This window comes from Montipora foliosa, chromosome 7, assembly GCF_036669935.1.
Source record: "Montipora foliosa isolate CH-2021 chromosome 7, ASM3666993v2, whole genome shotgun sequence".
Lineage (NCBI taxonomy): Eukaryota > Metazoa > Cnidaria > Anthozoa > Scleractinia > Acroporidae > Montipora > Montipora foliosa.
The window spans coordinates 16,828,768-16,841,267 of NC_090875.1; the positions used below are offsets into that span (position 1 = coordinate 16,828,768).

The 12,500-nt window shown below is 37.2% G+C and overlaps 2 protein-coding genes across 2 annotated transcripts in view; both read left to right on the top strand.

Moving 5' to 3' along the window:
• Nucleotides 1-8,026, top strand: part of LOC138010886 (proton myo-inositol cotransporter-like) — a 9,204-nt gene extending 1,178 nt beyond the window's left edge. Inside the window, exons 2-5 of the mRNA XM_068857907.1 lie at nucleotides 1,304-1,463; nucleotides 2,520-2,728; nucleotides 4,495-4,612; nucleotides 5,793-8,026. Of these exons, the coding sequence (XP_068714008.1) occupies nucleotides 1,304-1,463; nucleotides 2,520-2,728; nucleotides 4,495-4,612; nucleotides 5,793-6,570 (1,265 nt within the window). The 3' untranslated portion in view covers nucleotides 6,571-8,026. The remainder of the gene's footprint in view (nucleotides 1-1,303; nucleotides 1,464-2,519; nucleotides 2,729-4,494; nucleotides 4,613-5,792) is intronic.
• A 1,124-nt stretch (nucleotides 8,027-9,150) lies between these two features.
• LOC138010891 (DNA replication licensing factor mcm2-like) overlaps nucleotides 9,151-12,500 on the top strand; it is a 32,219-nt gene continuing 28,869 nt past the window's right edge. Inside the window, exons 1-3 of the mRNA XM_068857911.1 lie at nucleotides 9,151-9,188; nucleotides 10,515-10,684; nucleotides 12,019-12,188. Coding sequence (XP_068714012.1) covers nucleotides 9,183-9,188; nucleotides 10,515-10,684; nucleotides 12,019-12,188 — 346 coding nt within the window. The 5' untranslated portion in view covers nucleotides 9,151-9,182. The remainder of the gene's footprint in view (nucleotides 9,189-10,514; nucleotides 10,685-12,018; nucleotides 12,189-12,500) is intronic.

Sequence of the window (12,500 nt, forward strand, 5' to 3'; positions counted from 1 at the left end):
ATTCACCTAAAATGCTATTTTAAACATATTTTTGTTGTCCTTGCTGCTTCGAAACGCGCCAAACATACCGTTTTAATCATCACTCCACATATTCTTATTCCGGAATAGGGTCAATCGAACGCGCCGTAATGCACTCCTCAAAATTTTTGCTCGCGGGCGAGTTTATAGAGGACTGTTCCTACTCTCGTTATTGCGCATACGCTCTGCGCATCTCGAGAACTTCGATTTTCTATAGGTGGTGCTTATTAATACAGGGATATTTTTGTGCGGTTCAAACTATGCGGAGAAAGCAGAACTTACAGTAGCAAGTGCTCTTGGTGTCCATTGAGAAAATTGGGGGTAACCATGCATTTTTCTGAGATAATTAAGCTTCAATTTGGAAAAGAACACCATACATTGCTTTGTATTTTAAAGCTTTTTACAAATATTGTTGATTAATTATCTTCGAGAAATGCATGCTATTCTGGGGGTGGGGAGTAGGTGGTGAGGGACGGGAGGTAGGGGTGAGGGGGTAGGGGTAGGGGTGAATGGTACAATAGCTGAAACAACCCAAACCTTTACAAAAATACTGACCTTAGGCCTAAACACTATAGCATTTTTGTTAAAGTTTGGGTTGTTTCAGCTATTGTACCCCTCACCCCCTACCCCCACCCTTCACCCCTACCACCACCCCTCACCCCTACCCCCACCCCTCACCCCCTACCCCCATTCCCCAAATAGTCAAGCCATCAGATCTCCTGTAATATGTCCAATTTACAAATGTTGATTGGCACGTTCAATGTACAGAAATCATGGTTCATGTATTTATCCTTGATGTTGGAGGAATTTTTTCTAAGTTCCGAGACAGAAGAGGCAATGAACGAGGACTGGGTCATTGCCTCTCGTTTTGCATAGTATTGTCTCAGATCTTGGAAAAAAGTTTCTCTGGCATCCAGCGTATGGTTTAATTTACTTTGAGTTTTCATGATATGACAATATTTTTTAGGATTATGGTCAACAACATATCTGTTGCCAAGGTTCTTTCAACATAGATCTTTCAGTAGCATTTAGAAGCCACTTTGTTTCGTCTTTTTAACTTTTGTGAATTAGAGGAAAGTCATTAGCTTAGCTTCTGTTATATCTTGGTGACCATAAGCAATTCCTGATGTATGTGTGGAAAATAGTGGACCAGAAACTGGACTTGAAGACTAGCATTTTGTAGTGACTTGTTTGTAATTTACTGTTATTGTCGTTCACCATAATGAACAAGCAGAAAATTAATTTTGTTACAAATTTACCTTTTATTTTTAATATGGAAACATAGGTAGTGCATCTGTCACTGTTCCAGTTTACATCGCTGAAACAGCACCGTCAAACACAAGGGGGCAGATGGTTACAGTCAACAATCTGTTTATAACTGGTGGTCAATTCATAGCCGCTGTTGTTGATGGCATTCTGAGTCCATACAAGAGAATAGGATGGAGGTATCAAAATAAAATTTATTATATAAAAACCAATGAAATACCAAGTGAACTTTTGCGCGAGAACATGATATCTTCACACGTGAAGATAACATGTTATTTTCACATGTGAAAAGATCACTGTTGCTATGGTTACATATGAAAATCATGCCTTTTGATGCCTTTCGTGAAATGATTTAGTATTTCATTGGTGTTTATAATTATAATAAATAGAATATTGCAATTAATATGGCTGCTTGGAGATATGAAATTTCTCTTCTCATGTTGAAACGAGAAGAGAAATTCCATATCTCCAAGCAGTAATTTCCTCTCTCTATTTAACGAAATATCGAAAGTGGTTGACCATTGTCTATACTCTCATTGACAAGGATTTTTGTCATGACAGTGGTCAAAATGTTGTGGACTCACGAGGTGCAGCCAAAAAGATGGAAACAGACCGTTTCCATGGTAATGGTCTGTACTGTAAAATCCCGACCAAAAACCAGAAAATCAAGTGCTCCATTTAGCCTAAGAAATTTGCTTGCCATGTAACAAATGCTTTTAAAACTCTTTCACTCCTGAACTCCATTGCCAAGTAAATTGATCTAAACCATGAAACAGCGAAACACCGAAACAGTGAAACGAAGCTCCAAAACACCATGTATTACCCCACCATACATTGAATACTAAGCGAGAAAGGTTGGATTTGAGATAAAATATCGTTTTAGGCCTAATTAGGCCTAAAACGTTATTGCTCCTAATTCATTGAGATTAAGATTAGGATTCAGATAAAGACTGAGATTAGGAGCAATAACTTTTTAGGCCTGGCCTAAAACTAAAAATCCAACCTTTGTCGGTTAGTATTCAGTGTTAGGTGGGGTCATACATGGTGTTTTGGTGCTTCATTTCGCTGTTTCAGTGTTTTGTTTATTAGTAATGTCCGAGTAAAATCGGGTGTATACTGGTATATGTCACTCTTAAGAGGGAAAAAAATAGGGCTAATAACTTTTACCTCCAATCAAAAATTATGTTCTTGTTAACAACATTTACATCCATTTAACACTTAGATTATTTCAATAGGCTTATGCTTGGCTTGGCGGCTGTGCCGTCAATCATCATGTTCTTTGGCTGCATGATTCTACCAGAAAGTCCACGCTGGCTTGTTAGCAAAGGCCACATTGATCAAGCCTATAAGGTGCTTTGTAAGCTAAGAGGAAATTCAGATGTAGACGCAGAACTGAGGGCTATGAAAGAGGTCTGCGAAGAGGAAGCTGCGCTGGCGGAGAAAAGTAGGTCTTTTTCAAACCCGCATGTCTTAATACAGTGAACTATCATGCCATGTTCATGATGTGATCCAAAAAACTTATGACTCAGAGCAATCAGTATTTTCAAATGCTCTTGATAGTAGCAGACAGGTAGAGAATTTTAAGAAAACGGAGAAACCTTTGAACGAAACCAGGTCAATCTTAAACTTGGGAATCTTAAGTCCTTATTTTCACGCTATACTTCATACCATTGTTACTATTTTTCACATTAGCATATTCTATTTGTTATAAATTCAGCTTCCATTGCTTTGTATTCTGACTAACTGAAGATGACAGAAGTTTCTGTCGGAACATGTTTTATAAACTTAGTAAGTATTTTGACATTATTACAACATCTTTATCAGTCAGTCCATGAAGAATAAGATGTTGTGATAATGTCAAAATATATTTCATTTTAAGGTGGCTGCACACAGTTTTCTCGCACTCACTGGTGTGCATTTGAAAAACAAAAAACAAAACAAATACTGTATAATTGCCACATTTTTTCCTTCTCGCGATAGTCTTGGAAATGCGGTGTAAATTCACTTCCATTTTGTAAACTTTATGGTGCTGTAGAAGTGAAAATAAATGCTGGCTGCACATGCATATTTGCTCAAAAATTTGAGACCAGCAAAATGGCTTCAAATTTCTTGCAAACCCATCATTAAATTTTGCAGAAATTTGGAATTTAAAATAATAGTAATTCCAACTACAAATGAGTCAACTGTCCATCCAATTACTTATGTCTAGAAATTATTAATACTGCATAAACATTGCAAAGTGTCTCCCTAAATCCACTGTTCAAGTAAACATATGTTACAATACCGTAAGTTTCAAATAATACAATAGCTGACATTTACTGGATTGTTGTATGTACATTGGAACAGACATTTTTGGTGCTCTTGTTTCATAGCCGTCAGGTTTTCTTGATTTATCCAATACATTTAACCAACATGATTATACCTGCTTTAGTTTGATTTGATTAATTAGGAAGTGGTTATCATTATGATTTACGTAATATTAATAAGTATGATTTTTGTCAGCAGTGGGGGTCATTATTATTATTATTATTATTATTTTCGTTTGAGATTTTCATGCTCTCACCAGCTATTAGGCCAGTGGAGGGGTTTCAAAGCCAGACAGTGACGTCCAGCTACCTACCGGATATGCCACTGCCAGGCATACAGTGCTCCAGGGACCTGCAGAGAATTTGTTGATTCTTGTGAATTGAGTTTTTAATGTGCCGTGTCTTGACAAAGTTCACTCCTCAGCTCATGGGGTAGGAACAGAATCTCAAATGGGATTATTCAATGATCCCTGGAGCACTTTCCCAATCACATGGTCCACTCTGCTCTACTGTAGTTGTACCACCAGCCAGTTAAGGCAAGTTTATTTGCAATGATGATGAGATGAAAAGTAAGACACAAGTATCTCTATTCAGTTGGCTAATAGTATTTAAATTTAAAGGTCTTTGTCAAGTCAGCCAGTACGCCAGTTTTGTATTTGAACAGTTGGATTGGATCGAGCATGGAAATAATTATTACCCCGTGCATTAGTCTCCATTTCATGCTAGATCCAGTTTAACCGTGAGAATGTGAAACTGACCTATTAGGACAAACTCCAAGCCGCAACACAACTTCCATATGAGCTGTGTTTTTTGTCTGTAACTTAGATGTTATTCGCTAAATAATTGACCTGTCCAACTTTATGTAAAACTTGGCTAATCTTTATCAATTGTGTCGTGAAAACAGGTTCATGTGGCGGGAATAGAGTATGTCAAATTGTGGCGTCACCAGCAATGAGAAAAGCCATACTGATCGGCTGTATGTTGCAGGCGATACAACAGCTGTCAGGAATTAATACTGTTATGTGAGTAAGAAAGATGGTGTTATCTACTCCCTTCAGAATAATATGCACTTATCTGTTAGCCAACTACAAATGTAGCTACACTGTAAATATTCGACAGGTTACTTACCACTTCTTCGTGTATTTTGCTTAAAGAACTCTTAAACCCATTGACTTGTGGGAGTGAGACCTAACAGATCAACATCAACCCTAAAACCACGAGATAGACCTAATACTAGTATTCACTCTAACATTTTGTTTTTACCAATGTAGATCGTGTGGAATTTCTGAATTCTTTTACCTTGTTAAGCATACATTTCTTCGACATGGGGAATTATAGTACTGAACGTCAAAAGTTTACAGAGTGATTATCTATCCGTGAAAATTTGGGCATGATCTTTGGGCAATTTTAATAGGCCATTTCCGAGTTCATGTCTGCCTCCTCTTCAAAGCGAGTCTAAGTGCGAAGTTTTTGTTTTGAAATTAGTTTTCATTCATATGTAAAGTAGAACTAATTACCATTTCAAAAACTTCGCACTTAGACTCGCTTTGAAGAGAAGGCAGACATGAACTCGGAAATGGCCCATTTTTTATTAAATTTTGAAGATTGCCAAAAGATGTTGCTTTATACCACCCTTCAATCTTTTGTTAATTTTCCAATGGTACTGTAGAGGCTCAAACTTAAAGGAGGTAGAATAATAACTTTAATTGTGCAAGTTCTTTCAGCTTTTCCATGCTTTCAATAAGCATTGACAGCCGACAAGACTGTCGACTTAACTCAGTCTTTAATCAGAGGAGTTGGCTGCATTTGTCCTTGAATAGCAGTAATTAAAGAAAAAATAATTCTTTCAAACCTTGTTGATAGGTGGTTTCTCTACTCAAACCTTCTTCAATTTTTATTGAAGCTGCTGACTTTGAGGCAAAGCTGTGAATATAAGAAAGATGCCCCATGGAAGCTATTCATCTCTGAATGAGACAAAATGTTATCAGCAAGGATTCCCCTATTTTGACTTTTTCTTACTGTTTACATTGACATCACCCAACCACACACTCCTCCTCCCCCCCCCCCCCCTTCCCCACCAAACTCAACCCAGGATTTTTAAAGTCCCTACACCACTCATGTAAGCCAACGGTTGACAAAGACATGGGTGATGGGTGTGGCTTGTCACATAATAATTATTATTATGATCTCATCTATCCGCAGGTACTATAGTGCAACTATCATACAGATGTCTGGTGTCCAAGGCGACCAACTTGCTATTTGGTTGGCAGCAGCTGTGGCATTTGGAAACTTTTTATTCACTATTGTAGGGGTCTGTCTTGTTGAGAAGATAGGCCGACGGAAACTTTTGCTCAGCAGCCTTGCAGTGGTTATATTAAGTCTTTTCCTATTAGGTGGTGCATTTTATTTAGCTGAGATGAACGATGCTGCGATATCCTTAAATGAAACACCCTCAGGTATCAATGACAGTTGCCCACGAGTTGGACACTGTCTAGACTGTTTGGACGTAAAGTGCGGGTTTTGTTATGCGAAAGATGCACTGGGAAATCCAGCCAATGGTTCTTGTGTTGCATTTAAGCGATCAAGCTATCATCCAGCATATGGAAGATGCCGTACATTGGATGCTAAAAATTCGTGGTCATACATGGCCTGTCCTTATAAATATTCATGGTTTGCCATTGTGGCCTTGTTACTTTATATTGCAGGATTTGCACCAGGGATGGGCCCAATGCCCTGGACAATTAATTCAGAGTTATATCCTCTGTGGGCCCGTAGCACAGGAAATGCTTTTGCAACAGCTACTAACTGGACTTTTAATCTAGTGATCTCTATGACTTTTCTATCACTGACTGTGTGGATCACACGTTATGGAACCTTCTGGCTTTATGGGGGAATTGCTATTTGCGGCTGGCTGTTTTTCTATGTTTATGTTCCAGAAACCAAAGGGAAGTCCCTGGAAGAACTTGAACATTTATTTTAAGTATATTTCAAGTGCAATTTGGAGTAAATGATGACTAGTAATTTTTTTCAAATATTACCAAAATTACATGTATAGGCTTGTGCAATTTGTAGTTTTTGAAAAAAATTACGAGTGCTAATAAAATTTTATCCAAATTGCACAAGAAAAAATTTGTATTTGATTACTTACTAATAACAGACAGGAAAGAATATTGAGAAAGCCTTTTGTAATTAAGAAGAAGCAACACACAATGTATTACGTAATCACACAAAAATCTTGCCATTCAAATCTGGCATTGGGGTCTGTCAGCAAGGTTGGGTCTGGTAGTGTCATTGTGCTCGGCGGGTCTAATTCGCAGGTCGCAGGTTGCAGGTCATTGTTTCACCAATACAGAAAGTATCCTAAACATTCTTAAAAGCTAACCTTAGGCCTAATTGGGCCTAAACAAAAGTTTTTAGGCCTAAGGTTAGCTTTTATGAATGTTTAGGATACTTTCTGTATTGATGAAACAATGACCTGCAACCCGCGACCTGTGACCTGCGACCTGCGACCTGCAGATTAGACCCGCCGCCATTGTGCTCTAGCATTGATTCCCAGACAGTAATAATTATTATAATTTTTATGGGTTGACTTTGTTGATTCTCAACTTTATTAATGAGAGGGGAAACTGGGACAGCCTGCGGGATGCAGTTGTGAATTCAAACAGTTGCACTACCAGACTTAATTCCTGCTTGCATTCTTAATAATTTATTAAATTAAGAAAGCTTTTAGGGCTTGTTTTGCATAAGTCCAGGCAACTATATTTAGGGATCCAATAGGAATTTTTATTAACAGAAAAGATATTTTTATTATTTTGTATTACTATGTGTATTTCTGAATTTTATTCCAGAAGGGAAATGGGGGAGGGTGCTTTGTTATAGGAAAATGAAAATGGAACGTCAAATTCTTTCGTGGGAGTGCGTGTATGCATTTGTTGTGTGTCAGTGAAGGTGAACATGGCGTAAGTGTGCAGAATGGCACTTGGCATGAATTTTTAAATTTTATTTGTACAGAATGTAAGGGACTTACTAGATAATTTTAAATGCACTGAACTGCATAATCATTTTTGTGGCCACACCCACAAGGCGTATGTGTCCGTAATGTTGGGTTGCAGTACTAATTCATGTTAGAGTGTTCTTAGCTTCTTTTTCGAAAAAGGTTTTACTTTGTGAATAGGCATTTTACTGTACATGTAGCTTTGTGATCACATTATTTTTGAGGGAGCTTTTTTTTCTCAGTGTGTGTATCAGCAGAAAAGATTATCACATATTTTAACCAAGATAATGGTATTAAAATAGTTCTTTTTCTCAAATAAATAAAATTTTTGCACTTGTTCAAAAATTAGGAAGGGTTACCTTATTCGTGGAAGTTACACATTGTCATTATACATGTATTACAAGGTTATGACAGTAAAATAAAGATCTGTGATAGTTATTATAAATGAAAGTCTCGATACTCTTTGACTACTAGTTTGCATGCACCACAATTGGTTTTCAACATGATTTCTTATAAATAAGCACTTGTAATTTTTCTTAATGGCTCTCGCAAATTTGTGAGTCTGGAAAATGTCCTTGTGCTTATATTTACCAAAATAGACTATAAATTTTTACAGTAATAGCTAAGTTACCTGGCCTAAGAATGGGAGCGAGGCTTCCAGTGACCCTGTTTTGATACAAACCTATGTGCTTCTCTAATGTTAATAATTATACACTATAAATTAGAATTACAACAACACAATTTGCATGATAAAAACAGTGAGGTCTGTATCAATACAAGGTCACTGTCAGCCTTGCAGCCATTCATAGACCTTATTTTTAGATGGCAGCCACTTTATAAGTCTTTTGTCCAAGTGCAAATTAGTCTACCAAGTCTTGATACCATACAGTGAATTGAAAAGAATTCTTGCTCTAAAATGTAGCCTGCAAATACAGCCGACTCGCATCGCCAGGGCCAGGGCTGGGGCAATGTGAGTCAGTTGTATTCGAAGGCTATCTAAAATGAGGCTTGATTGGCTAATTTGCACTTGGACAAAAGAATAATAAATTGACCGCCAGTTATGAGTAAGGTCTATAGGCTAGATATAGGTTGTAAAATGGCCTTTTGCACTCAAAATCATGTGATTACCTGTGCAATGATAATTATTGAGTGGAACTGTTTTTTCATCTTCCAAAAGCATTTTCATAAATAACTCAAGTTCTACTCAATGAATTTTCTCAAGCAACGCATTAGGTAAGAAAACCTATTAGTTTACCAAAAAAGTTTTTAAAATATTTTCTAAAAACTGATTTTTAGAAGGTCTCTTTGGAGTTGTATATCGTTGCCATGACAACAGTTGGGGACTTAATTAAAGGCACCCTCAAAAAATTGCCTGACAGTAGAAATACCAAATACCAAAACGTTTTCCAAAATGAAAGGATCGACAAGAGTAATCCACCGTCACCTGCGGAAATCCCAACCTTATTGAAAATTTCCAGAGACACGGGCCTGAGTACGAATCAGCTCAATCAGCTGATCAGTTTTGCCTCGTTTTCAAGAACATTTGCAAAACCGCGGGAAATTTGCGTCACGTGAACATATCCACAGAAGAAGACGGCATGGCGGTGAGTGGAGTAGTTGTGTTTTCGTTGGAAATTGCTCGTAGTTTCACAAGCAGAAGGTGTTTTTACTACTTAAGCAATGTTTGCATCACGTCGATATCGTATCATGCTTCTTTCATTCATAGCTTTGCGTTTTCTTCAACTTTATTGGAGCCTGTACAATAGGCTCTCCCGTTTGGTCTTCTTTCGATCGGTCGTCTAATTTATGATTTTACATTGTGAATTTTTTTGGCTTAATTGCAATTGTTGTTGTTTAAATTGTATTCAGTCTTAAGATTTATCCCCTGTCTGTCGTTGCCCAGAGTGTACTTGTGATAAAAAAAAAACTTGTCAAATGATTTTCGTTCGTTGTTGAGTGTACACGATTGAATTTATTCTTGTACATAAAGTCTTATAAGTGATGCACAAAATACACAAAAGAAGACTGGATTTGTGCATTGTTACTGGATGTAGGTCTCGTAATAGTAGGCTAATATAACGTTTTCTGGTGCATCAGAAACGATTCTCGCAAATCCCGATCGATACAGTTTGCTGTTTGTTTCTTGTATTTTGGTATAAAAACATTTCCTGTAAAATGTGCAAAATTAACTTAGTTGTCAAAATACAGGCATTTTGCGGAGTAAGTGTTGGAGGTAAGATAGTCTTTCTTCTGACAGAGTCTCCGGGCTGTATAAAGTGTATGTGAAGCCAGACTGCAATGACATTTTGTCAGTTGAAGATGCACATTTTCATTGCCTTGTTGATTTCTCTGGATGCCTTTCTGATATTCAAGCACAACAAAGTCTGCTTTTTCAATCCTTGCAACTGTGAATACATTTAGCGTGATGGGACCTGAGGCTTATGGCAAATGACAGACTGCTGCTACTTGTCAGAAAACTGAAAATTGCAGGACTAAAGCTTATTTTGTCTCAAGGTTTATAATTGTTCATGATATCAATATTATTTACAGATTTGCGTGATGATAGTTGTGGATAACAGGAAAGAAAATCTGACGTCGAATAGCTTTCACATAATTCTGGGATTGAGAAAATTTGTAGTAGTAATTTGATAAAATGTGGTTTGAAATCTCTCTAATATGTCACTTAGTTAACCTAGACTTTTAACCCATTGACTCCCATGGGTTCCCCATTGACGAGTAAAATCGTCTGGCGTTAGACAGATTAAAATATTAAGTCTGGCCGGTTTTGGCCGGTTTGGACGTCAAACAAAGACACTTTCCTTCTGGAACTCTCAACTTTCTTTGAGTGGGGTTACGATCATCATGAATTAATCAAATTTGAAATATAATGTAAATTGTAATTCATGATAATTTATTCTTTACTTTGAAAGGATTCAAGCAGTACTGGAGTGCCGAGTAGTCCTCATCGTACAGATGGACTGACGTCCAGTCCAGGCAGAGATCTTCCACCTTTTGAGGATGAAACTGATGCTGTTCTTGGAAATGAAGATGAAGTCCAGGAAGAGGAAGGGGAGGACTTGTTTGGTGACAGGATAGAACAGTAAGATTCATTTACTGATCTTTTTTTTCTTTTATTCATTTGCCACTAAAGTACAATTTTCACAAAAAAACAAAACTTACAACTGACGACTGGTAGTAGATGATTAGGTAATAACAGAAACCCATAAGGGTTGAAACGTGTAACACGCGTTCACAGCTTCCGAATATTCAATGCGAACTGATTGGTTGAGTGTTTCATTGCTAAGTACCATATTTGGAAACCCCTCGCTCTTGTTGTTCCAAATATGGTACTTAGCACATCGAATATTCAGAAGCTTGTTTCCCAGCACACAAGGGGCCGTTACACGTTTCAACCCTTATGGGTTTCTGGTAATAATGAGTCTTACATTAGAGCAGTTTTCAATTGAGTTTCAAAAGTAATAGCGAATTGCATTGGTTTTGCAAGTTGGTTGGTTCAAAGTTCTCGCACCGGTTTGTCAACCAATAGAAGTGAAACCAAAACCCGTGCATTTTCCTACACCCGTACATTTTCCTGCGCTTTGTGTTGGCCATGTGTAATTTCTTCTAGATAGTTTTGATTGGTTTAGTGGATTGTCTCTGTCCTTTTTGATTGGCCAAAGTAATTACTTTTGGTTTTGGTTTTATGACACTCGATTGAAACTTAGACAATGTTGTGACAATTAAATAAGAAATTGAAATACACTGTACAAGCAACTAGACGTGAAAGGAACAGAAAAGGAAAAATTGCATCAAGAAAGGAAATAAACTCAAAGATTAGAGGAACATCTTGGGGCAGGGATATCTCAAGGAAGCAAAAAAAAAAAAAACTCATACTAGTTGTCAAGACTCCCCTGAGCTTTGAAAATGTTAAAGCACTATATAACATGGGCTGATGAAGATGAAGATAAAGGTAGGGATTGCACCAGGAGTTTTTAATCGTGACCCTGGGGTCCATATGGACTGTCCAAATTTTGGGGATCCTAAAATCTTGATGTCTCTCTCCTATAGAGCTTTTTTCATTTTTATTTTTACTTCTTTTTCTTGATAACTAGAGAGTGTGACTACTCAGAAGTACAGTATGTACATAAAAAAGTGACCAATTTGGAATGACAAGTAAAATATGCGCTCAATGCCAAGAATAATCGAATAAAATGTGGTGACTACATGTAAATTACCTCACTTTGTTCTTATTTTTTCACATGTCACTGAAACATCAAAATCTAATTACTGACAACTCAAATCAATTCATTTAGTTGTGTTTTGCATCTCAAGCCACTTGAAAAAATTTAATGATACATTTTGTCATTATTCTTTTACATTAACTCAGAAACAGCAAATGAAACAGCTACGTTACAATTTATTTTGTACTTGCAGGGATTATCGTCCAATTCCAGCTCTTGATGTCTATGATCCAGCAGCTTTAGATGAAGAGGATTATGATGATATGGACCCAGAAGCTCGACAGGAAGCTGAACGCCAGATGAGAAAACGAGATAGAGAGAGTGCAGCAGCAAGAGGGCGGCTGCATAGGGGACTGCTTTACGGTAAATCTTGAGTTACATAATGTGGTGAATTTTTCTGATAGTACAGATTAATTATTTTTATGCATTCTTTGTTACCAGCATCCAAATTTGATAACTACAGCCCAGTTTGAACGTCGTACTTTTCATGTACCGAACTTTAAAATCTCTATTTGGGTCGACCCAAATACCAAAGTTCACAGGGTTGATTGAAACATCGAACCTAATTTGTCGAACTTATTACTAATCACGATGTACAATGCTTTTGTGAATGAAGGGAATTGTGGGATGGAAAAAAAAATTATACAAATGCATGCATTTTATTCCACTCATGCG